This window comes from Vanacampus margaritifer, chromosome 11, assembly GCF_051991255.1.
Source record: "Vanacampus margaritifer isolate UIUO_Vmar chromosome 11, RoL_Vmar_1.0, whole genome shotgun sequence".
Taxonomy (NCBI): domain Eukaryota; kingdom Metazoa; phylum Chordata; class Actinopteri; order Syngnathiformes; family Syngnathidae; genus Vanacampus; species Vanacampus margaritifer.
The window spans coordinates 7,474,419-7,499,645 of record NC_135442.1 but is presented as its reverse complement, the minus strand read 5'-3'; the positions used below and the strand labels follow the sequence as shown (position 1 = coordinate 7,499,645).

The 25,227-nt window shown below is 40.7% G+C and overlaps 4 protein-coding genes across 7 annotated transcripts in view; 3 read left to right on the top strand and 1 right to left on the bottom strand.

Annotated features, from left to right (window-relative positions):
* The first annotated feature begins 56 nt into the window (after positions 1-56).
* znf654 (zinc finger protein 654) lies at positions 57-11,204 on the top strand. Its single transcript, XM_077579093.1, has 11 exons — positions 57-221; positions 1,131-1,276; positions 1,355-1,436; positions 1,528-1,663; positions 1,757-1,959; positions 2,163-2,299; positions 3,091-3,232; positions 3,385-3,669; positions 4,512-5,591; positions 6,912-7,642; positions 9,991-11,204. Exons 1-11 carry the CDS (start codon positions 96-98, stop codon positions 10,967-10,969), a joined length of 4,047 nt encoding a protein of 1,348 aa, XP_077435219.1. The 5' UTR covers positions 57-95; the 3' UTR covers positions 10,970-11,204.
* Positions 11,205-11,634: 430 nt separating this feature from the next.
* LOC144060013 (uncharacterized) lies at positions 11,635-20,423 on the bottom strand. 2 transcript variants are annotated; one of them, XM_077579094.1, is made up of 11 exons: positions 20,190-20,423; positions 18,766-19,005; positions 18,572-18,698; positions 17,264-17,419; positions 16,938-17,126; positions 15,676-15,749; positions 15,229-15,426; positions 15,003-15,140; positions 14,841-14,930; positions 14,579-14,722; positions 11,635-12,842 (listed from the first exon to the last, which is right to left on the bottom strand). In XM_077579094.1, the coding sequence occupies exons 2-11, from the start codon at positions 19,003-19,005 to the stop codon at positions 12,714-12,716; spliced, it is 1,485 nt and encodes a 494-aa protein (XP_077435220.1). In that variant the 5' UTR covers positions 20,190-20,423; the 3' UTR covers positions 11,635-12,713. The 2 variants fall into 2 exon arrangements, with proteins under 2 accessions (XP_077435220.1, XP_077435221.1); XM_077579095.1 differs by having other exon boundaries at positions 17,264-17,416.
* Positions 20,424-20,929: 506 nt separating this feature from the next.
* c11h3orf38 (chromosome 11 C3orf38 homolog) lies at positions 20,930-23,200 on the top strand. The gene is made up of 4 exons (XM_077579625.1): positions 20,930-21,238; positions 21,379-21,554; positions 21,838-22,076; positions 22,574-23,200. The coding sequence occupies exons 1-4, from the start codon at positions 21,112-21,114 to the stop codon at positions 22,935-22,937; spliced, it is 906 nt and encodes a 301-aa protein (XP_077435751.1). The 5' UTR covers positions 20,930-21,111; the 3' UTR covers positions 22,938-23,200.
* Positions 23,201-23,661: 461 nt separating this feature from the next.
* The window catches only part of LOC144060264 (FERM, ARHGEF and pleckstrin domain-containing protein 1-like), a 53,880-nt gene continuing 52,314 nt past the window's right edge, over positions 23,662-25,227 (top strand). For 2 of the 3 annotated variants that reach the window (XM_077579623.1, XM_077579624.1), the window contains exon 1: positions 23,662-23,935. The gene's annotated coding sequence lies outside the window, so the exon portion shown is untranslated. The remainder of the gene's footprint in view (positions 23,936-25,227) is intronic. The other variant, XM_077579622.1, reaches the window with a different exon arrangement.

Here is a 25,227-nt window from a genome sequence, read left to right as displayed (position 1 = left end):
AATTGTAGGGATGCCATGTTGTATAGTTTGCTGATTGGGGGATGTATTGTCCCTAATCTGGCAACTTGGACTATGCGCCGGATGCGCTAGACAGTATGGCGGACGGCGAAAGTGATATAGAAACTGACGGTCTAGAATTAGCTCTAGAATCGTTGTGCAGTCAATATTGCAGCGATGTGTCCGCCCTTAAAAGCAAAGACTACTGTTCTGGGTTTTGTGAGGTACGTAGGAACTATTTACGTTTGGTATTCTTCGCGTATTGGTGTGTTGACTCTGGTCAAACACTACTAGCGTTGCTACCTGGCGTTAGCATTCTGGTTAGCAACAATTGATGCTATTGTGTGCTAAATCTGTCAGTCATGTGGGCATTAGAAATGAAACCGAGAAAATAATTAAACACACATTTAAGGTCAACGTCCGGTGAAGTTACTCCCGAAAAAGCAACGTTTTATTCCGGTTTAATGGGTGATTGTTTACAATGATAGCTCTATGCTAACGAGTGGCCAACTAACGTCAGGGATTCATCGCTACCTTGTAGAGAGCATGTAACAGTTTTTTTCTGTGATTGCATTGTTATTGTATAAAGCCCTATTTATTCGCCTATACCAATCTGGTTAAGATATTGAACTCGGTTGATCAAAAAAGCTTCGTATTCAGACCTATGCATGCATGTGGAGAAAAATGACTTGACAGCTAAATGGACACTGTAGATTGGTATTCACCATCTTCTGAGCCAAGAAGACACAACATTTTCCATTAGAGAAATCTCATAGCATACCGCCTAACTGCAATGTCACAAAAAGTATACAACATATACTGAAATAATAATGATCGTATCCATTTGCACACAGATTGATTTGCTCATTGTGAAATCTGGGCCTAGAACACTAAGCTTGTATGATTGGCAATAAAATATATAGATTAATTGTACTTTCTATCATCTATTGGAAAAACATTTAATTGTTCTGACTGTCACTATGTGTACCTATCATAGATAGATCTGAGCTTGCAATACAGGATAACATTTGACCACATTTTTGTTACTTATAATGTGACAATCTCTCATACTGGTGTCTTGAAATAATTGTCTTATTAATGTTTGTGGATCTTGTCATGTTCCCATTGTGCAGTTGGTTGAAGCATACACCGGCCAATGGCAGGTTCCACTGCCTCAACTGAAAGTGCTGCGGACAGCGCTGTGCGGTTTCACTAAAGCCACTGCCAAATTCCCCGATGACTGTCAACACGTACACAATATTCTCAGCCGCCTGGCCCTGTGAGTGATCTCTTATAGTGAAGCCCCGCTTAGGGATCAAGGCCTGACCTTGTCTAATGGAAATGTCTTGTCTTCCAGGAGTATCTTTGAGCTTCTACTGTTTTTCAGCAAAGAGGAATTTGAGGAAAAACCTTTAAAAGACATCCTGGACTCTTTTCTGGTGACAAACTTTGCTTCTACTCTTTTGTAGCTACCCGTTATATTACATAGTTGAATAATGTGTTCATCATTACAAATTTTTGTCTTTGTAGGCATGTCACGCTGAGCTATTAAGGTACAGGAATGTCTATTTTCAGCATGCAAAGCTGATCATAAAAGCTGGTGGTCCATGGGAGAACCAGGTGTTGCAAGCAATCCTGAAGGAGGCAGATTTGCCTCCCAAAGAGGGTACAATTTGTCTATATTTTGTTGCCAAATATCAAAAAGCATCTATTGTTAAAAGCAGTCGTATATAAGTTACCGTTTGTCTGCCTTGCACAGTTCACGATTACCTAAGCTCAGAGCTGCCGGTTTTCTTGGAGCTGCGGATTCGCTATCTTCAAGCATGTGAGAGAATACAGGAAGCAATGGCCTTGGCTAGAGTCTGCCTGGAGAACCACAAGCCTGAAAAACATTTGTTCCTGCATCAGGCGTACTTAACCTGTCTCTACAAGGCCTCGCTGCATGAACACCTTCACAAGCAGGTACCGAGTACAGGTTTTGCGTGCCACGTTGTTGTTATTACATAGTTCATGTAGTAAAAACTTAAACGCCACATAAAAAGATGCTCAACGAAATGAGGCATAATTGTATTTCACTACAGTTACAATATAAATTCAAATATTGGGGAAGCTTGGCGATTCGTTAGCACGACGAGGTTAAACTAACTGTACCTCTTCCTCTTTAGATGGCGGAGCTTGATGGCCGTGATGCGGTGGAGATCATCTGTAACACTGAGCGAGTTGAAAAAGACGAGCTCCTTTTGTCACTTTGCAAAGTGTTCCTTACCCAGCAGCTACACAATGGAAATATGTACTACATATGGTAAGAAGATTATTTGGGGTCATAGTTTCTTACCTCTGACTGCCTCTTCTCAGGTGGATGCCAGCAACTATAAGCTTGTGTTTTTCACTATACTTTATATCAACAAAAATGCCAATAGTGTTTGTTTTACCCTTCTGCTTAGTCTGACTATCATCGTTTTTTTCTTATAATACGAAGATAATCTTGTCTGACGGCGATCCTCTTATTTAATTAAACAGGAATTATCCCACCAAATACAAACATACATAACAGTCTAATGAGTCATTAGTTAGTTTTAAACAAGTGACATAGGCAAGGCTCTCAGTCATGTAAGAATGTTAATCAATAAGTTGCACACGGGAAAGTGAAAAGAGGGAAGGTCACTGCAGGCTTTTTCTTTACCTGTAATCTGTCTGTCTTCCTCACTTAATTAGTTCATTAAATGTGTGCACCCTGATGGGAAATGCTGACAGACCACATTCCTGCTGTTGCTTTATAGTTATTGCTAAATGAAATAAGCCTCTGTCGGCAGCCAGTGAAAGAAAACATCTACTTTGTGGTCGCTTTGTTGGCAAACACTAAGAAACTGATACTCATTAGCCATTTTTTTTAGGATGCAGGTGATGTAAACAGCTGGGACAAATGGTTGTCAAAGTCAACCGACTGTTCCCTTTTGTACTGGGCTGTCATCATAAAACAATGGGAAGAACACGTGCCTGGGTTTCGAGATGATTCAAATGATGTCTTAAAAACAACAATAACAGTCCTAATCAACCAACCTGTTCCTCCACTGTTTTTTTTTTTTTTGCCAGGGACCTGGTGTTCATCTGGAGCCGGTTGCATCTTCGAGCCCACCCGTCAAAACAGGACTTCCTGACTGAGTGCACGCGGCTGGCTTCCTCTGCAACGAACGTCCGCGCCATCTTTCCCTTTATCAAACTAATCACCACAGAGGTGTGACTCAGATCATCTTTTTATGGGACAGTGGCCAATCCAAGCGTCATTTTTGGCCATTCTTTCATTTTACATCATAACAATAAAATTTAAAAATGATGTGCATTTAAGTCTTGAACACACAACGTATCTTCTTGGCTTTGTTGTGACAGCTGGGCAGTGCCGGAGTGCAAGCCTGCATGGAGCTTTGCACCCGAGCCTTACAGCTGTGTAACGTGCAAGCGGACGACGTGGCTCAGTGCCTGGCGTGCAAGACCATCGCCTTCCTCCTCCCCGGAGACCTGGAGATCTGTCGAGCGTGCGCCCTGCTGGTCTTCTGCCTGGAGCGAAGCCTAGAAGCTTATCGAACCGTGCGTCTGCTTTACAAGCATCCCGACCAGGAGTCACATCCTCACAACAGCCTCGTCCCAACCAATGTCCGCTTCAAAATTATGCAGGTGAGGAGAAATAAGGAATTAATAAAGGGTTGTTTTGTGGAAAACACTACTTCACCTTTATATTTTTATGCAGGATCGTGAATGATCGGCGGTAACAATGAATACACAGAGACTGATATACTGTGCTAGAATAATTGTGCCTTTTATTCCCCACAAACAGCAATCAACACCTGTACTGTGTTAGAATAATTGTACCTTTTATTCCCCGCAAACAGCAATCAACACCTGTACTGTGCTAGAATAATTGTACCTTTTATTCCCCGCAAACAGCAATAAACATACCTCACTTTGCTAGAATAATGGTGCCTTTTATTCCCCGCAAACAGCAATCAACACACTTCAACGCTAAGCAGCATAATATGATCATCAGCGCTTACCTTGACTCTAGACCGGAGAGCCGACGGTCCGGGTAGAACGAGCTGCAAAACGGCTGGGCAATCGTACGCATTCCACAGCTGACTCTGCCCGGACCGTGTGCCGCTCCGTCTTTTATTCGTCAACAAAAAGTTTGGAGCGTGAGAAACTGGGCTGGCCAAGCCCTCTCCCAGGCACCCTTGAAAACATGTTTGCGAAGCAGGGAGGACTATAGTATAAATAAGGCAAGAGTTCCCAGGTTGATTCCGCCCTTGTGCCCAGATTGTTGGGCACCTGGACTCGTACAACAGTTCAGGACAACAACATATCCTTATATAAGAGGTTACATGAGGACATATCAAATCATGGTTATTTTCCCTTCAAGGGTGTTGCAAAAAAAAAATTCACCAAATTTCTTCCCTCCCAAAGCTTTTGAATAAATTAGCCTCTAAAAAAAAATAACAAATATGTTGCATCTCATATTTCAGATGCTGAAGGAACGTCTGTCTTTTGACCCAGAGTTCTGGAGCCTCCTGGCCCTCAGGAACCACTGCTTGGAGTTGATAGACGACAAAGTAACAAAGGATGCTCTTATCAATGAAATGAGTCAAGAAGAAGAGGCGGAGGAATGCTGTAATGAGGAGCTAACAAGTATTTGTGTAAATAATTCTTATCCTGAAGAAGCCAATCTCAATAAGTGCACTGGGACTGAATCCGAGATCAAGCCCGCTCTACTGAAGCGCGCTTCTGATAGCCACGCGGTAAGCTTGTCAAGTAATGCACCTGTCAAGAAGAGAAGATGGGGCCGTAGACTGAAAAGCAAACTTTTGCCAGATGAGGACATCAACCAAGGTGACGATCCAGAATACATGTACGATCTCAAACCAAGCTCTTTGGGTTACAAGACCGTATATTCACTACGACGCAATCACACCAAGAGAGAGAATTGCACTTCTGTCAAGCTCCCGCTCAATCGAAAGAGAGAGTATTTGTCCCGATGTGTGAAAAGTCAAATTTTGAAAAGGAAAGGCAAGAAGAAGGGATGGCTGCAAGGTCTTCCCAGGCCGGACGCGCCACAGACTGTCCAAGAGAAGGTGGTCATATTGAAAGGGAAAAAGCGGGGCAGGAAGCCCGCGCACAGATGGGAAGTCTCCTACCCTGATAATGAAATATCCCTCCCTAAAGATGAATCGGGTCTGGGAGAGAAATCTGATAAGGAAGGCACTGAGCGGCAAATGCCACAACCTGAGAGTGCGCAGATGAAGACACAACCCGGGGACGGAAAGGACAGACGCACCGAGTGTGATCAAAGCCAAGAGGAAGCGACCCCTATTTGCGCTGCTCCTGCTGCTCCTCAGATTGTCAGCGCAGCTGTCGAAGCCGAAGCCGAAGCCGAGCTTGACGGGCCACTCCAAGAATTATTGAGCTCTGCAATAGAACTCATGCACAATTACCATTTAAAGTCTGCAAACAGCGGCACAGAGAACCCTGAAAAATCCTCCACACAAGATAATGACACAGCGGAAGGGCCACCCATCATTGAGGAATCTGAAAAATCAAACAGAAAGGTTCGTATATTTGCTATTACCATCCCAATGTTTGCTTGTATCCAAATTTTGCAAAAAAATATTCTTGGACAGGGTTTCTGCGTGTCAAAAAAACAAAAACATTGAAAGTCATTAAATGGTTTTTGCTCAAATTAAGGCCTTAAATGGCATTAAGAGAGACATTTAAAAAAAAAAAAACTCATTCACTGCCATTGACGGCTATAGACATAATTTTTTTTAAATTTTGAACAATTTCTCCTAGTTAAATTTTTTTATGAAAACCTAGATTTTTTTTTTTTATTGTATTAGAACAGTTATAAAATTTGTGATTAATCGTGAGTTAACTAGTAAAGTCATGCGATTAATTACGATTTTAAAAAAAGATTTAAAAAAATAAAAAAATATATAAATTTAAAAAATATAGATTTGTTTTTAGAAAAGATTATAAAAAATTAGGGGCATCAGGCGATTAAAATTTGTGATTGTAATTAATCGCATGACTTCAATAGTTAACTCACGATTAATCACAAATGTTATATCTGTTATGAATGCACAAAAAAAATCTAGGTTTTCATACTCTTGTTAACAAAAATGGGAAAAAAAATGTTATACTAATAGAAATCGTTATAATGAATTTTTGACGTCTATAGCTGTCAATGGCAGTGAATGAGTTAAAGACAATTGTTGTTCATGCTTTATTTTACATACAATGTTGTGCCAAAGAATCACTGTAACACAATTGAGCAATCATAAATGTGATTACAACATATTTATTTGTAGGGACTGGTGACTAGTTGTAATTTACAATGAACAAAATGGCCTGGTTCTTGTTCCAAATTCCAATTGCTCTGAATTTGAAAAGAACAATTTACTGTTCCTGTCACCAGCATCCAACATGAAACACTAATGCCATTTAGTGGCAGAAAAAAAAAATAACCAACACAAATCTATGATGCAATGTTTTACACTCCTTTTAACTGTAACTTTATAAATTACTTAATATAAAAATGCTGACTGTCTACTGTACATCAAAATAAAAAATCAAATAAAGCTTCCATTCCAAAAAGCACAAATGGCTTCATATGGGATACACAGGCTGAATACATAGTCTGGACAGAGAAGACATAGTTTGAAAGAGGAGGAAGAGAAGCAGTCCACAACAAGGATGTTAAGGCATCTCTGAACAGAACCGCCAATAATAATAATAATAATAATAATAACACATCACGGATTGAACGACTAAGAAAGTCAAGATTATTTTTAATCGACTATAACATGAAGTTGAGTCGATTACTGCGTGACCTTTTTAAATGTAATTTTCTCTGTCTTTTGTTTTTTTAGGCGAAAGTGGAGCTGACGTGGAGGGAAAAGCTTGAACGAGCACAAAAATACGGTCACGTGACTTTCTACTGCAAGACCTGTAAGAAAAACTATAAAGGCTTGAATGTGTTGCGGCATTCCATTGCCCACTTCAAGAGGCACAACAGGTGCATCATCTGCGGCAAATGCTTCCAACACTTCGTTGTGGGCAAAAAGCACATTTGGGAACACATAGAAGAAATGTGCAAGAACAGTAAAGAAGACTCGGACGGCGAGGCAGCCAAAACCACAAACGGGACGAAGAGTAATCAACCCGAGGCGCCCGTCGAAAAACAGACACCGAGCGAGGAACCTCGCAAAGCGGGCAAAGTCAAAATTTCCAGCCTCAGCCGGGAAGACCGAATCATCCGAAACGTCCGCATCGCCATCAGGAAAATGCTGGCCCAGTCCAAGAACAAAGACCCCGCCACGGCGCTGTTGGACTTTGAGGACGAGCAGGTGGTCATTCAAGACAACCTGGTCATCATCAAAGCTGCGGCGGCGGCGGCGGCCACGAAGGAGGACGAAGCGGGAGGAAACGGATACCACGCCATCGGCAAGTTTGTGCTGTGCCCGTCCCCCACCTGCGACCGCGTCTTCCTCAAACACGGCAACAACTTGACCAAGCACGCCGTCAGATGCCACCTCGGCGAAGACGAGGTCCTGGAAAAGACTTTCATCTGGGCCAATCACAAATGCACCTTCTGCGGCCGGTAAGAATCTCATCCGGACTTTGGAGGTTTCTGCCTGGTCAACATTTTATGATCTTATAAAGTCAACTCGAAAGAAAGTTTCAACCACTGGCTTACAAGTTTGTTGAGATGCGAGCTGACATTTGGCCAAATTTGCTTTGACTTGTGATCGCAAACCCGAGATACGAGCAACGTATGGTCGACTTGACTCACTTCACAATAGTTAACGATTTTTCAAAAATGAGAGGTTTCAAGCTGTTTAATGCCTTCCCCAGTTTATGTTTACTGTTGAACAAAAAGGAATTGCAGGTTGTGTATTTAAAACTGCCACCAAACTTAACAACTATCTGGCTTAATTCAATATTCACAAGCATTGACGCTTATTGAGTCACAGACAAAGACAAGACGTTCTCTTCTTCGTTTGTCTGTATTACACTGCCTCCTGGTGGCCGAGGTGGGTAGACTCCCCATTTTTTTCATCCTGATTTTAATGGCATGCGTTTCTATGGCGGCGTATTAGGGCCACGGATAAATATTAGGGGTGGGAATATTTGACTGTCTCGCCATTCGATTGAGATTTTTTGGGTCTGCGATTCGATTCAGAATGATTTTTGGTTCAAAATGATTTGATTGGCAATGATTTCTGCTTCAATTTATAGATGTGCAAAGAATGGTCGCGATCTACTCCAGTCTGACTCGCTAATGCTAATTAGGGCCCTACTTTGCATGCGGCACTTTTATCACTCAAAAGAACGGCTATTCATAGAAAAATGTATACAGAAAAGCATCTTAACATTACTCACCGGGCATATGCTCTTCCCACGCTGCAAAAAGCAACTTTTATTGAAATAACTTGTTCCTGACTTTTCCTTCTACTCTATAACGTGGCTACAACTTAAGTGTATTAAAATGCGTGTAACCACACTGCCCCTAAGTGGCCAAATCGTGTACAACATTAACAGCGCTCCCAATTAAACCACACACAAACAGGGGCAAGACAGTATAAAATCATTTAAATAAAATCGATTTTGGGACAATTAAAATCGATTCTGAATCGCGATTCTTCTGAGAGTGTATTTTTTTGGCACACCCCTAATATATAAATTTTTTAGAGGGGGCGGGGTAATATTCAGAGGGAAAAAAAACTCACAAATTTACGAGAAATAAACTTCAAAAAATCTGAAACTTGCAAGGAATACGCACAGCGTACTCGGATGTTTGTGCCAATACTTTTCGGTCTGGTTTTCAGATAAGGAGATGGTAATTGCTTAAGCAGAGATTCACCATATCACATTAAGCATTCGCACTTTGAAGCATTGGGTACAATTTGCTACATTTCTAAAGTTCTCAGTCATTCACTTGCATTTACCTAAAGGCTGCTAGCCAGGGATGTGATTTTTCCGCTAATTCGCGGAATTACGCTTTTTTTTATTCCACCCCCCCCCCCAAAAAAAATCCGATTTTTTTTTTTTTTTTTTTTTTTTTTTTTTTTTTAGTAGTTCATTGTGTATGCACATGACTCCGACAGATAACATCTTCTGCTATAACAAAGACATTTGTGGTATGCTCTAATATGAGTTACTTTTCATTTGGTCATGATACAATTATTTGTTCATGAAATTTGAACTCTTCAACATTATTTATGTGTTAACTTAGTAATCACATTAGTTAGATATGATGATATTCTTAGTGATAGTTTTTAAAAGCAAAGGCAGTCCAATGTTTTTGAATGTGACTGATTTTGAGTTGACTAAAACTGCCATTTTATATGGGATAGTTCAATATACATTGAAAATTTATGCTGTTGTTTTGTCTATTTCTTTGTCATGTGAGTGCATTGAAAGTACTTAAAAACACGGAAAACGCATGAGCTCCGTTGTCCCCCCACCAGGGCACTGCCCTGGACCTAGCTGGGTGCCAGCGGCCCCCAGACCCCCGGCTAAATTTTCTGATAATTTCACTTTGGTCAAATCACATCCCTGCTGCTAGCTTCTGATTGGTTAGTGTTAGTCAGCTGATAGAGGGTCAGGAAGTGCTGTGGCCGTAGCTTGCCGTGTTGTAACGAGTAAAGTTTAGACATCCGTCTCCGTCCTGCCTTTTCAGTTTTATAAAGATGGATCCATTAGCCACTAGCCAATTTTTACGTTATTTCCAGACTATAGCAAGTTTGTTTTTCTCGCAAATCTGCAAGTTTATTTCTCGTAATTTTGTCTAATTTTTGTCTCGCAAATTTTGCCACTTTGCAATGAAATCTTTGTGATTTTTTTTTTTTCACCTCTAAAATAAGCATGGCCCTTACATGCCATTAAACGTTTCAGTGGATTCCGCCCCCACTTGTTAATCTTCTTGTTTCTTCCCTTCCCCACCAGCAACCTCCAGTTTGTCCAGTATTACAAGGAGCACTTGCGGCGCCACGACCCGACCCTGCCGCACTTCTGCTTCCACGCGCAGTGCGACCAGCGCTTCTTAACCGCGCAGGAACTCAAAAGGCACATGAGCGCGCACAACCCCTTCAGCCCCGTTTGCGCCTTCGCCAACTGCGACAAGCGCTTCTCCAACATCATCAGCCTGTTCGACCACGAGTGGCGCCACTACGTGCCGCCGCCCCAGCGGGACGAGCTGGACCTCAGCCGGCAGCAGAGGCTTAGCATCGAAGCCCCGTGGAAGCAGAGGGTGAAGATCGAGGAGATGTGGTCGCAGAGCAACAAAGCCAAACGGGAGCGATTGGAAGTGGCGAAATCCACTCCGGGGAAGGTCGCCGAGGCCGACGCGCCGGATAGCGAAGCGGCTTGCGCCGAGCTCATCCAAAAGCCTGTCAACGGGTTCGAGGAGGCCAAACAAAGCCTCGGCTCGAAAGGGGAAAGCAAGCCTAAAAAACACAAAAGGAAATTCAGGTTTACCTGCGGGAAGCCCCTCCCGGACCCCTTGAACGTCAAGGAGATGGAGAAAGACAGCACCACGGCGGAGAACGTGGACAACAAGTTGGAGGAGCCGGTCATCGCGCAGCACAAAAGCTTCAACCCTCAAGATTACGCGCCTTTTTTCAAAACGCCGTTCACGCGGCTGCCGCCTTGCACGTACATGGACGAGTCGCAGCTGTCCATGCGCAAGAGGAGGGACGAGGAAGCGCGCACGCAGACGCTAAGTCAAACCTGCAGTGTTTACACCCACATGAATTTCTCCGTGAAGAGCGACACGCGCTTCGGCAGGGGTAACCGCGACGAGAAGGTGCGGCACCGGTGCGAGAAGTGCCTCTCGTCCTTCGGCAGCATTCAAGAACTCCAGAAACACAAAACTCTCGACACCTGCTCGGCTCTATTCGGCTTTGACTCGGATGACGAGAGTTAACAAGCCTTATCGAAATGTGCTGCTTTGACCAAAAATATGTAAGTTTTCTTTTTACTTTGTTTAGGATATGAGAGGGACTGCAACTCGAGTGTAATATACACTTTTAAAAAACTTTCTTTCGACAATTACCAACCATATATATTATGTGGATCAAGAAGCGTGTTTGTCATCAGAAAAGCTAGTCTTTAAAAGTCAGTCTAATTTATAAAAAAAAATTGAATGAAAGACAAACTAATCTGTACTCATTTTTCTTTGATGGTCTTCCAAATGTGTCACGCTCGAGCTGAGACGGCCAATCAAAAAGCTCGCTGGCCATGAATATCTGAATATCTGATTTATGAAATGTGTATTTATTTTAAAGATCTTCCGCATAGTGATTAAGTTTATGAGCTTTTTACTCAAGCAATTGCCAAAATACATGAAATTGTTGAAATCTGACAAACTCTTTAAGTAGTAGCGCATGAGATGCAATGGGTCCCTTAAGTTGTATACAAATCTTCAACATCTTTGATGTTTTTTTTTTAATGTATGAGACTTGGTTATTTATGTGTACAAATGTAAAAAAAAAAAAAAAAAAAAAAATTGGTATGGTATAACGCCAAACTATTTTTGTTACATAAACTGTCTAAAAAACGTTAAACAAATAGGAAAAAAAAATGCACTGATTCAGTATATTTGTTTTATTTAAGCATTGCATATTTCATTCATAAACATATTGCTTTCATAGTTTCAGAAAAATGTATTCAAACTTTTTTTTTTGCATCTCGCCCTCGTAGCAGACAAGTAGAAAATGTGCAGGGTTGTTCAATACAAATACAAAACTGCCCCGTCTCCTACAAGTCCATTGATTGCATATCAATCACTTTTAAGTAGAGGAGTAAACATTTCTAAGCAGGAGAAGTGGCTGAACATCATGTGACCCTGCCTTGATGGAAGAAACGTAAGAATGACTCCAACTAACTCATGTACAGGCCAAGAAAGGCTAGTAACAAAGAGCGCATTCAAGGATTTCAGGCTAGCATCAATTGCTACATGCGCTTAAGATTTAACATGCTGCTTTTACTATTGCTTTGGTGCGGTTTGAAATTGTAAAATGCAAAAGATGAGATTTATGACCATGAAGCAAAAAAAAAAAAAAATGTATATGGTGGGCACAAGGGAAACAAATGTAACTTTATAAATGAGAATTTAAAACACAACAGACATGGCTCACACAATGAAAAAGGTGCTACCAGATATTGGAAAACTCAGAAATATATTAATGCCATTTTTTTATGTCTGTGCTTCTCTGTCATCGTCTGAGACTCAATCCTACAAAAGAGCACCACCTTTTTTTTTTTTTCAAACGTTATAAATTCGACCTTGAGTTCACCTTTAAGTTAAAACCACACCTAATTTGCCACTAAAACGCATTTGGGAGTTATGACATCATGAATATGAGCCTGCTTGATTACATAGATTCATAAGTTACACAAGACTCCTGAGTTTCTCATATTGCATTGAAATGATTCTTCATATCATGCAGATGATGTCAGGATTTAAAAGACTTGATGTGCAAGTTCACTGAATTATATTGCAGCACAGCAGTGTGTTGCGTAACACCTGAAAAAGAGCAGTACAATTAGACGGTAAAGTGCAAACGGTTCCCTCGAACAAATTAATAAGGTTTTGCATAAACGGGAGAGGAGGGTAGGGAAGCCCATCGTTAAAATATAAAAGATGCAGAGAGGACGTCGGCCTGTTTTCAGTGGCTGCTGTTGGAGCTCCAGTCGTACGGAAGGTAGCTGATTTTGGGTTTTCCGGCAGAAATCACTCCCTTCAAGCTGATCTTCTTGGGGGAGTCGCTCATGTGCTTCAGCACCCACTTCAGCAGCTGGGAGAAAGACAAGAGGAGCATTAACAACTCAGCTTGAAGCCTCAGCTAACTACTGAGGCATACATTGTGAAAATCACTGGTGGGAGGTAAGGGGATTTGTAATTTCCAATAGCTGCCACAAGATGGCAGCAAAGGCATTAAAACCATACATGTAGTAATGTAGACAGTAAGGAACCTATCTTGCATTGACAGCTGGATTTAGTAGTTGCATTATTTAACAAAAAAAACATTTTACATTAACAGCTGGATTTAGCAGTTAAATTTAACAAAACCATGTTACATAAAATACTGGATTTAGCAGTTACATTATTTTAACACAAAGCACGTTACAATAACAGCTGGATTTAGCAGTTAAATTTAACAAAAAAATATGTTATATTAACAGCTGGATTAAGCAGTTAAAATGTTTAACAAAAACAAAACCATGTTACACAAACATCTGGATTTAGCAGTTCAATTATTTAACAAAAGCATGTTGCATAAGCAGCTGGATTTAGCAGTTCAATTATTTAACAAAAGCATGTTGCATAAGCAGCTGGATTTAGCAGTTCAATTATTTAACAAAAATAAACCATGTTACATAAATGGCTGGATAAAGTTAAAATATTTAACAAAAACAAAACCATGTTACACAAACATTTGGATTTAGCAGTTAAATTATTTAACAAAAACAAGAACATGTTACGTAACCAGCTGGATTTAGCAGTTAAATTATTTAACAAAAACAAAATCATGTTATATTAACAGCTGTATTTAGCAGTTAAATTATTTAACAAAAAGCACGTTAAAACAGCTGGATTTAGCAGTTAAATTGAACAAAAACATGTTGCATAAACAGCTGAATTTAGCAGCTACAATATTTGACAAAACAAAACCAGATTACACAAACATCTAGATTTAGCAGTTAAATTGTTTAACAAAAACAAAACCATGTTATATATCCAGCTGTATTTAGCAGTTAAATTATTTAACAAAAACGAAACCATGTTACATAAACGGCTGTATTTAGCAGTTAAATTATTCAACAAAAAAGACGTTATATTAACAGCTGTACTTAGCAGTTAAAATATTTAACAAAAACAAAACCATGTTATATATCCAGCTGTATTTAGCAGTTAAATTATTTAACAAAAACAAAACCATGTTACATAAACGGCTGTATTTAGCAGTTAAATTAGTCAACAAAAAAGACGTTATTTTAACAGCTGTACTTAGCAGTTAAAATATTTAACAAAAACAAAACCATGTTACATAAACGGCTGTATTTAGCAGTTAAATTAGTCAACAAAAAAGACGTTATTTTAACAGCTGTACTTAGCAGTTAAAATATTTAACAAAAACAAAACCATGTTACATAAACGGCTGTATTTAGCAGTTAAATTATTCAACAAAAAAGACGTTATATTAACAGCTGTACTTAGCAGTTAAAATATTTAACAAAAACAAAACCATGTTACATAAACGGCTGTATTTAGCAGTTAAATTATTCAACAAAAAAGACGTTATATTAACAGCTGTACTTAGCAGTTAAAATATTTAACAAAAACAAAACCATGTTACACAAACATCTGGATTTAGCAGTTAAATTATTTAACAAAACAAAACCACCTTCATGTGAGACAGAACAGGCGAAATAACACGCTAGAATCCAAATTTGCAAAAGGTACTGCCATTATTTAATGTTTCAAAAAAATAATAACTTGACTGACTAGATATTGTGTGCAGCTAACTACCTTTTCATCAGTATCTCCAAAGTCAGCCTTGTACCATTTGAAAATCTGACTGAGTCGGACTTCTTTTTTCCCCGTATCCACCACACAAGCGTCGTCATCCTCCAAGAAGGCCTCGGCCGCCGTGCGTAGCTGGTTGTCAATGTCCTGCCGGGATTAAGTACGTTTAGCTACAAACTAAATCACACACAGCGTGGAGTTTAGTTTGACTCTCTATTTGAGTTGTTACTTGAAGTGGTTGAGTTTAAGAGAACAGGAAACATACCTGTGGTGTGTACGTCTTGATGGGAGGGCAGCCTTTTGCACCGCAGTTCAAGGCAAAGTGAATGAGCGGTTCAACATTTTTGAGCGCCACCTGGAGGACATAACCGGAAGTGAAAATCAAGCCATAAATAAATAAAATATTCCATCATTTGCATTTGCCTACTTGTAGTCTGGGGTCCGTCTTGGAGAAGGGTCTTCGAAGCTGCGCCACGCCTTTCCTGTTCCCTCTCAGCACGCCGTTCTCAATATCCTGTAAGGTGAAGACTTCTCCTCCAATAAGGTAGCTGACATAGTTGAAGAACTACAAAAGTGAAGAAAGATACAAAAGGTTGCAGTGACCAGGAGGATTCCAGCCAACGACGAGGCGGTTAAGACGGTTCGGGTTCTACTCTGTATCTTTGCCATATGTTGGAGGGGGCCCCCATGCGGAGGTAACCGTGGATGACCAAGGCGTTGTAGATGTTGATGAAAAAGGCCAGCGTCTCCTCCCGGGAGAGCGAGAGGAGCTGGACCCTCTGCAGCTGAATGGCCAGTTCAGAGTAGCGCTGAAAAACCGGGTCTGCCGACATGCCTTTGTAGTCCACGGACTGAGGGAGATTTAAAATGGCGGATTTAAAAATCAAACAATCCAGATGGGATTGAATTGTAGGGGAAAGTCACATCAAAATGTGTTTTGCAATCAAATGTAGCGCCGCCCCCTGCCGTCAACTGAAATTGGCGTCAAAGTGCCTTCGCGCTCGCATTGTGAAAGTCACGTGACCGAACCATGAAAACAGATGAGGCTGTGACATTCATTATGCGAGAAAGGTGGAAATATTAGCGTGAAAAGTTGTCACCTTGCCATCAGCTGAGAGATGCTCCGAGAACAACTTGAGAATCATTTCACGCAAAAGCAAGGAGAGTTCAGCCGCTAAGAGAGGGACAGAAAAAAACAACAACATTCATTTATAAGACATGATAAATAATTCCCTTCGATGGACTGCGGACCAGCCGATTTTTCACTCAAAGTCAATAGCACCTTTTCCAAGATAAGCGGAAGAAAATGGACGAATGGCCAACATTGACGTTAATTTAATAACTGCACGTGACAAATGAGCAAAAGAGGAAATGCAAAAGGAAAGTAGTACAACTACACTCAGAGGACTTTAAAAAGACAGCATATAAAGCCAAAGCAAAGCCAAAACAAAACCAAAGCAGAGTTTGGTGGTTAAAAATAGGCTTCAATAACAAATATGCAAATTTTTTTAATCAACAGCTTTGGAATAGTTGATAAGAGACATTTTTTTCACATGAATTAATCAATATTAATCTATGACATGGAGGAGGCGGAAAGTCCGACTTCCTGGTTTTGACACATCAGCTTTGTTTCCATGTTCCTGTTTGGGCCGCGTCCCAGTTCTTGCACTTTCGCATTTGTGACCCTCGGTTGCGTGTTCCCGTCGACGGGTGCGAGTGTGTAGTGTCTACCCCATAATGTTGAATACCACCCCCCCCCCCTCCCAGAAAAAATAGAGAGAAAGAAAAAAAAATCCTGAACAATTAAAAAAAAAAAAAACTCACACATTCACTGCCATTGGCGGCTATAGACGTCAAAAGATCAATTTTTACCAGATTGGCAGTGAATAAGTAAAACAATAATTTTTTGTTTCTTGATATTAAAATTCCAATTTCTTGAGATTTGGGAAATTTTGTCTGCGCTCTATAGTCATCAAAATTAATACTAAAATAAACTAAGTTTTTCAATAATATTCAAATTTATTGAGTTTCACCTGTAGTTTATAAGGAGAAAAAAGTCAAGTAGAAATACACTGGAACAGAAAAGAGCTTTCCCGAAACTCTTTCCACAATGTTGGAATCACGCAAAATGACAGACTGACAAAGAGTGATGACCATTGTGTCTCAAGACTTTTGTCCATACAGTCTCGATCAAACCTAGTTTTTACCACCAAAACCAATTGGAAAAGCCAACCCAAAGGACCTTTACGGACCAGCAAGCAGCAGTGACAAGGTAGAAGTTGAAAAAGTTGGAAGGACAGTCAGCTTGGACGTAAAAAGTCCCCGAGGAGACAAGGCCACGGCGAGTCCCGTCCCGACGTACCCTGCAAGGGACTGCAGGACGCCGTCTGTCCCGCGTTGAGGGCCGAATGCGGGTCGTCCTCCAGCAACCTGAACAGCACGTCCCCGTCGGCCGCTCCAAATCTGCCATCCGACTCCCCGTGGCTTCGGGCAAAGACCATGTACTTCTTCTGCAACAATTCCTGGCCAACACTCTGGGCCTGAACCTTGTCTAGCACAGACATGACCACAGTCAAGGCTGGACGTGACCTCACTTTACGCCTTTGTAGAAATGATCTTGAGATTGGTGTTTCATGTAAAAAAAATTTGGAATTTTTTAAAAAACTGCTGCTCTGGAACTTTTCTTACCCATGCCCTTGTCGTTGCTGAGCCAGGCAACCAGTTGGTCCTTTGAGAAGCTCTTCTTGTACAAAATCAGCCCCTTTCTCTGAATGCCAATCACGTTGGCATCTTTAAATCCCGCAACCAGGTCAGCCAAGTCGTCTTTCTCACACTCAAATTCTGCTAAGGAATACAACAATAGAGACTTTTACATGCCCATGCTGAGGTCATCTCTCACATTTATATGCTGCACCTCACACGCTGAGCAATGACTGACCTGACGAATGACACCCCCTAGTGTTCTTAACAGGAAAAAAATATTTGGAGGCGCCACATATACAGTACTAGCCTGTACTGAATTATTTTTTTTAACTGGACCATAAACAACATGCAATTTTTCAATGAGAACCTGGTCGCTGTAGCTACGTATATTTAAGGCATACATAATAACACACTGAGGGGAGGTCATTAATATATAAACTAAAAAGTAAAGGCCCAAGAATAGTGCCTTGTGGCACTCCCACTGCGCAATTTTTACTCTTAATGTTTTTTTATCAGCTAATCCTAACCCTTGATGGTCTTTCTTGAACTATTTGGAAATAAAAAAATATATAGATTAGATTAAATATTTGTTATCAACAAGAAATCGCCAACTCAATTCAAAATGAAGTTTTGAAATGATTGACAGGTAATGCTAGGTGGCATACGACCATTTTGTTTTGGGGAGACTCACTGAATACACAACGCTCAATTTAAGAACTTACATTTTTCTGAAATATTTACATAATTGAATAGTTATTTTTAAAGGGTTTTTGTATAGATGCTATACTTTTTAGATTTATTTAAAAATACCCCATGAAGTGCCTTCACGTACCAGCATTTGAGAAACCCTGCCCGAGTGAATAGCAGGGTCCGCTGTACAACGTATTAAAGTGGAGCACACGTCTTGCTTGAAACTTTAGTTTACAGGAGATGGATGAGCACACCGTTACACACTTGATGTCGAAAGACCAAACGTTGCATGTACCAGCCATAGTTTCCTAACTACTTCTAACAAATGTGATTGTGCAATAGCAACTCTGTAAACAAAACACTGTGTATAGCAGACAGTACCACAGAAAGACAGTTTTAACAGTAATATTCTCTTCCTGTCAGGGATAGTGATGGGCAAAATGCAGTTTTTGTAGTGGAAATTAAATCCATTTCCATTAAACCAACAGCACCATCTAGAGGTGTAAAAAAAAAAAAATAAAATACTGCAAATGCTTCATAAGGCTTCATGATGCTTCATTTTCCATATTTTGACATAACAATTGAGTTACTTGTGCTCCTTACGTTTTTTCTCATGGTCAGCGTCCACAGCAGCAGCCTGCGATTCTTTCAACTCTGGTAGTGGTGGAGCGTCGGCTGTAATAGGTTCCTCCTTGACCATCTTCACCAACTTTTGAAGCTCCTCTGGAGGCTTCAAACAGGACACGGATCAATAGCTCCACCCTGCCAAGTTTACAAGTCAAAGTGTATTTCCTCACCAATTTTTGCAGTTTTTCTTTGCCCCCAATATATTGGCTGTTAAAGAATATTTGAGGGACTGTGACCCGTCCTGTCAGCTTCTTCACCGGCTCCTGTAGCTCCGGATGCTCACTGAGATCAACGTCGCAAATTGGAACTCCCAAGGGGGCCAGAAAGGCCTTAGCCTGCAGGCAGTGTGGGCAGCCTTTGATGGAGTAGATGGTCACCCGTCCCTTGTCACTGTTTTTAAACGCCTCCATCTACAACAACATAGAACATATATATTTTAATGTTCTTTTTTTTCCTTCTACATAGATTAATGACAATTTAGGAAACACCCCACAACTGGAACCATTTATAGTTCAGTTTGTTGAATGCACTTACTATGACATAGGACTGTCTGCTAAGTAAAAATGAGCAATACATTTTATTATTTGTGAAATAAATGTCCCCAAGCAGGTGCTAACATACGGTACAAATGTCCCATACAGTATATGTTGAATAGTGTTGTTTTCCTTTTCAAATATAGTTCTGTTTACACATGAAAAGTAATTGAGAATGTTTACAGTGTAAGCATTTCCTGTTCATCAGGTTTTCATGTAAACCCCCTTTGGAGGTTTATTTCACACTACATGTAAGTCAATCAGCAAAAAGTCAATAATGCTATGTTTGGCTTTTTGTTCATTTAAAAACGAGTGCGGCCTTGAAAAGCTCTTCAATTGGTAATCTTTTTCTCTATTTTAACGAGATAATGTGACTTATCTAAATTAACTGAAGATTTGTTTGTCACATCTCGCCGGATTTATAGTTTCTTCTTATTTTGAAGAATAACATGCATTTAGATCATTCGGACTCTCAGTGAAGTTAGCTAACACTTTATCAGAGAGGTGGAGACGTTCACAAACTGTCTGTAAACATTGGTCAAATCAAATATTGTGCTAGACTGCACTCCGTATCCTCAACATAACAGCATACTTGTTTTACCAAATTTTTGAATTTTTTTTAAAACAAGAAAGAAAGAAAAGTCGCTGAGAATGTATACAGACAATTAAGAAAGAATACAATTTTAAGCAAGCACATATGTATTTCTATTTGAACTGATATTAAGCTACAGTAAATTGAAATTGACTTAGACAATTATTCTATTAGGTTAATGTTTATGTTTGGGTGTACACAAACAAACAAAAGCAGCGATTTCTCTCCACACCCTCTGTTAAATGTCAACAACAGGGCAAAATTAAAAGCAATCAGGTACAAAGTCCAGGGTCCAAATTCTTTTACACACACAAAACTAAGTGTTTAGGTGTAAGACTATCATGAATAGTAATTAATACAACTGAAGACACACAAATCCGCAATTATTTCAGTGTAAATACGCTACACTCGCAGCTGTAATTAATCTGTTACATGTTTGTACACGTCACATACCTTCAAATTACATTACCTGTAAATCGTGTTCAAATTTTCCGGTGGCTCGTGCAATAAATTGTTAAATAACACCGTTGATTGAAATGGTCCGGGTGAGTAAATTCATAGACATGAGTGAATTTTTTAAGGTTAACGAATATGTTAGTACTGCTCAACACGCACATTAGTCAACACGCACATTAGTCGACACGCACAACTGCGATCGAGCTACTGTGGCTAGCTTACTCATCTTAATGATGCGTTCAAGAGCACCTGGAAATCTAACACACCGTAATACTACTCGATCGCTCTACTGTGGCTAGCTTGCTCATCTTAATAATGCGTTCAAGAGCACCTGGAAATATAAGTACCCTCATACTACTAAGTGTAACTGATAATTTATTTATTTATTTTATTTCGTGTCCAAGAGTACTCTGATATTCTGAATTCCACGGAATTCCACTTCGAAGTAGCAATATGATTGGCTGCCGCATCCAGCCAGGACACGCACTAAATGGCCTACGCACATTTAAAATAAAAAAATTAAAAAAGAAGAAAAAAAAGATGAACATTCCAAATATTTATCACATTTGTACATTTTTTTTTTTTTAATGAAGTTGGTGGGTGCAGCAACTGAACATTTTGCAGTGGGGGGTGCGGCAGCCAATCTTCTTCAGCTGGGCGTTTCCTGCCAAGATCTTCAGTGGTAAAAAAAAAATAAAAAATTAAAAAAAACATTGTAGCGATCGATCTCAGGCTTCCCAATTTGGTAGATTTTGTAGAAACATTACTCTCTTCATCCTTGACATCATATTGTGTTAATAAAAACGATTTTCTAAATATAAACATAACTCAGAACTGTAGTTTCTCTTCTTGTCTTGCCCGGATATGTTTGGAGTCGGACTCGCCTGTGTGTAGCGGCAAGGCTGCTAGTGCCAGCTTACTTTGTGGCAAATAAAATGTCGCTTCTGTCAGGACCAGAGCGCTCTGGGTGTTTGAAAATATTGAATTTGATGTCGGAAGTGGACTTACTTTCACTGAGTGACACTGTTACCAATAAGCTGATTGTCGTGGAGGATGTTACAGGTAAATGTCTTCTCTGTGATAGTTAGCACGTCAGTTGTTTAGTTAGCTTGTCACATTTCAGTGTAGCACAATGTCAACATCCAATCACGTCTTCTGTTATTTAATTTTTTATTTGTTTATTTATTTATTTATGAATAAAGAGGCCAAAGAGACAATCCTCTCCTTCACTAAAAATGCAGAGGAGCTTCTGAAAAGGAAGAAGGTTCATCGAGACATCATATTCAAGTACCTGGCCAAAGAGGGGGTTGTGATGCCCCCCAGTAGTGAAAAACACCAGTTGGTGAAGAGGACGCTGGAGCTCTGGTCAAGTGCGGAGGTAGGTCAAGGAACATATTGACATATTTGGATGCCCCCCTACAAGCACGTGTGTAGCTTTCTGTATCTTGATATACTACAGTACATCTTATGCATTTCTGTGGCATACTTTTGTCACAGTTCATGCCCAGACACTTACAATATATGCACACATAATAATGTGATGTTTGTATGTTCAAATATGTTCACAGTGTGTTTATTAAGTATTTTTTAAAATTTATTTGCATGTTGGGAGGCATTAACAGTTGTTTGCTGTACATTTACTTCATTGTGATTCTGTTAAGGTGGTGGTTGAAGAACCGGGAGCAACAGATGTTATCAAACAGAGACTAGTGCCAAACACAGCCATGGAGATAGCGGACGTGAAGGCTGACATTGGTTGTGACATTTTAATGCTGGGACAGCAGTTCTGTAGTTGGTTCTTCCAGCTGTTGAACAGTCAAAACACGTCACTCGGGCAGCAAGCTCAAGACTGGGGACCGCAGCACTTCTGGCCAGATGTGAAACTCCGCCTTGTTGCCAGGTATCAAAGACTGGCATACTCTTACTGGCCATACACTGAGATTGTTTATACACTAGCTGTGGCTCAGATGAATTCTTTCTTTATTCTTTTCTTCTTTCTTTTTTTTCTTGAGTTGTGGGCAAAAATTAGATGCACAAGCGCTAGACACTAACTTCACAACAAGCAGCAGATAGTGGGCAACCAAAAAGAGGCTTAACGTCTGTTTATTAAACAGACAAAAATATTGCATGGTAGCTTAATGCTAACGCGCAATAACAAACGCTATAGACATGCTAATTAAATTGACATCAATATCAGTAGTTATAAACCTTTAAACAAATTGTATTCAAACACAAATGTTAGCAACACATTCAGGTAAACATATTTTCATTGTCTCGCTACAAAAAAAAAAAGACTAGCTTTGTTTTATCATCAAATCTACATGTAGTACATCTGGTGGCCAAGGCTTGGACTCCAGAATTAGCGCTGTATTATAAAGTTGTATTTGTCTTCCTCAGAGCTGGAAGTGATCAATTAGAGGAGTTCCTGGGTGCCGAACTGGTCAGCTGTCGTCTCCTAGCCTTGACCAAGGAGGAGCATCTCCATTTCAGCCCTAACTTGGAGCCGCATGGTCTCAAAGTTTTGTCCTCCCCCCACGGCCTGGTTCTGGTGGCCGTTGCCGGGACCATCCACAGAGACATGACTTGCCTCGGCGTATTCGATCAAATATTTGGACTCATTCGCTCGCCGCTGGAGAACAACAGCTGGAAGATCAAGTTTGTCAACATGAAGATCCGAGGACAGGATGCTCTGGTCGGGACGCAAACTGCACCAGCCTTGACTTACAACTCCAGTGAACTGCAGATGCTCTGTACTTTATGACAATTTAAGACTGTTTCAAAATTTATTATATCATGTTTTCATTTTACACACCAAGAAGGTTAACAGAATCTGTTGTATTCATGAACCTCACTAAGGCACATTGGATTTTAAAAAATGAGCTGGAATCTACTCTGTAGATTGGGATCCACAAGAACATCAGTTATGTTACTAATAGTGTGTGTGGGGGGGAGGGGGGATCTCCATTATTCATATTTATGTTAGATTTCATTAAAAAGTGGTGAATATGGTAAATATGTCATATATCAAATAAACAGATTATATTGATTATTTGGATTTCAAAACAGTTAAACTGAAATTAAATGATTTTTTTTCTAGAGCCATACTGTCCCCGCCAACGTTTTTTTTTTTTTTAGTTTTTCCTATAACATGATGTCCTTCGTTGATTCCATGACATCTGCGGAAATGTCCGAACTACTGATGATGCTGGATGTTATTGGAATCTCATCAGTTCACTGGGCCTTGACAAGGAATGTAGACACAAAACTGTTGATACCCCCTAAAAAAGTGAAAGAAAACGTCACAATTATCACGAAAATAAGTGTTAGGCAGCTTAACAAAAATGTCCTGGACAAAAATTATACGTCCCCAAATTATTCGTGTTAGTATCACAAAAACTGTTTCTAAAGTGATGTTCCCACGTTGGCCTCTAGATGGGGGTGTAGCTCCACCAGTGTGTTTCTTCGTCCCGGCTGCGCCGCCTTCCTTTGCACCGAAACCAGCCTGAGTGAATCAACGGCTCGGCTGGCTGTAATCTCGTCTGCAACCACCGGCTCGCTCGCTCACTCACTCACTCACTCTGCCGTCCGCCATGGCGACCGCAAAAAGTCTCTTCTCCGGTCCGAGCAGCACCTAAACAGTCACCTGGACCGCGTGACCGTGTTCCTTTGGCCCGCCGCCGGACGTCCATGTAAACCACTCAGCTGGGGGATCCAAAGGTGTGGAATTAATAAAAGACGCATTTCCAAGGGGAAAAACGGGTAAGATTTCGAGCTCGCCAAGTCCCGTGTGCTCTTGAAGGAAGTGATCCAACTTGTTTGAGGGGATTAGGGTTAAGTCTTACGTGGTTGTTCCGTCATCCTGTGGCTTTCGTGGAAGACACTTGAGGGAAACCTTCACTATATAAACGAACCATTGCTTTTTGCAGGGCATTAATGCATTTTTGGTGTATTTGCGCAGAAGGCTGCGGCCGTGTCGCTTTTTTTTTTTTAACGTTGTAACATGCACGGAAATGCACGTTTACCCGTAATCTAGTTTACACTGTCTGACCAGGTGCGTGTCGTTCACGTCGCACATGATGTATGCAAACATGCTGCGCTTTGCACCAGTCTGCCCCATTAACCTACATTACAAAACCGGACCAGTGGATTCCTTCATTCAATCCCACTGAATCCCTGCAGAGGCTTTAAATTGCGTCCTCGGTTGACTGTATAGACATTTTGCTGGTGTTGCTTGGCCGCTCTCTACGATGATAGATTTCCAATTGGCAAAAAAAAAAAAATCCCAGTGGGAATTTGTCACGCTCCAACCACACCCCGGTGTGAGTGAAGGATGCTGCTGTGGTTCCAGCTTTGGCACAGCTGGCTGTTTGGGTGCAGAAGGGCCTGTGGCCATCCAGCTGTCACTAAAGCATTCCAGCTGTGCGGTGTTGACCCTCACTGAGGAGCCCTTGTGTGTTGCCCCCATCACACAGAAGAACCACTGTTCCAGGCCAGGAGCGTCTATAAGCCAGTTGCTTTTTCTTTTCTTTTTTTAACAGCTCCATGTTACACATTAGTGGGGAATTTCAAGCTAGCATGTTCAAAGACAGGGTCATTTTCTGTGCAAAACATTTCCACGGGCTCTGGCTTTTTTTTTCATACAGGGCCACTTTGCTTTATGACACCAGGCAACAAGGTGCTCGGTGTACAATGACAAACTGTTCAGGTCTCTGCATATAGTGACCTATTCAGAGGAAGTCATTGGCCTTGACTCATGACCAGGTGATTCATTTAGTGGCATGGGAGGGTGTGAGCGTGTTTGTCACTTCCTCAGCACTCCTTTTCGCCAGTGTTGATCTGAAATGTTTGTTTGCATTGAAAGTGTGTATGGTTTAAAAGGTCACGAATAACATGAGCAGCAGTAGACATTTACCGCAAATTGCCAGTAGAGTAATTCTATTCCATTTTATAATGTCCAATGTCAGCTGGGATCAGCGCTAGCCGCAACCTTTATATGGCTAGGTAGCAAATGGTTGTTTATTATGCACACTGCACTGGTTAACTAGCTAACT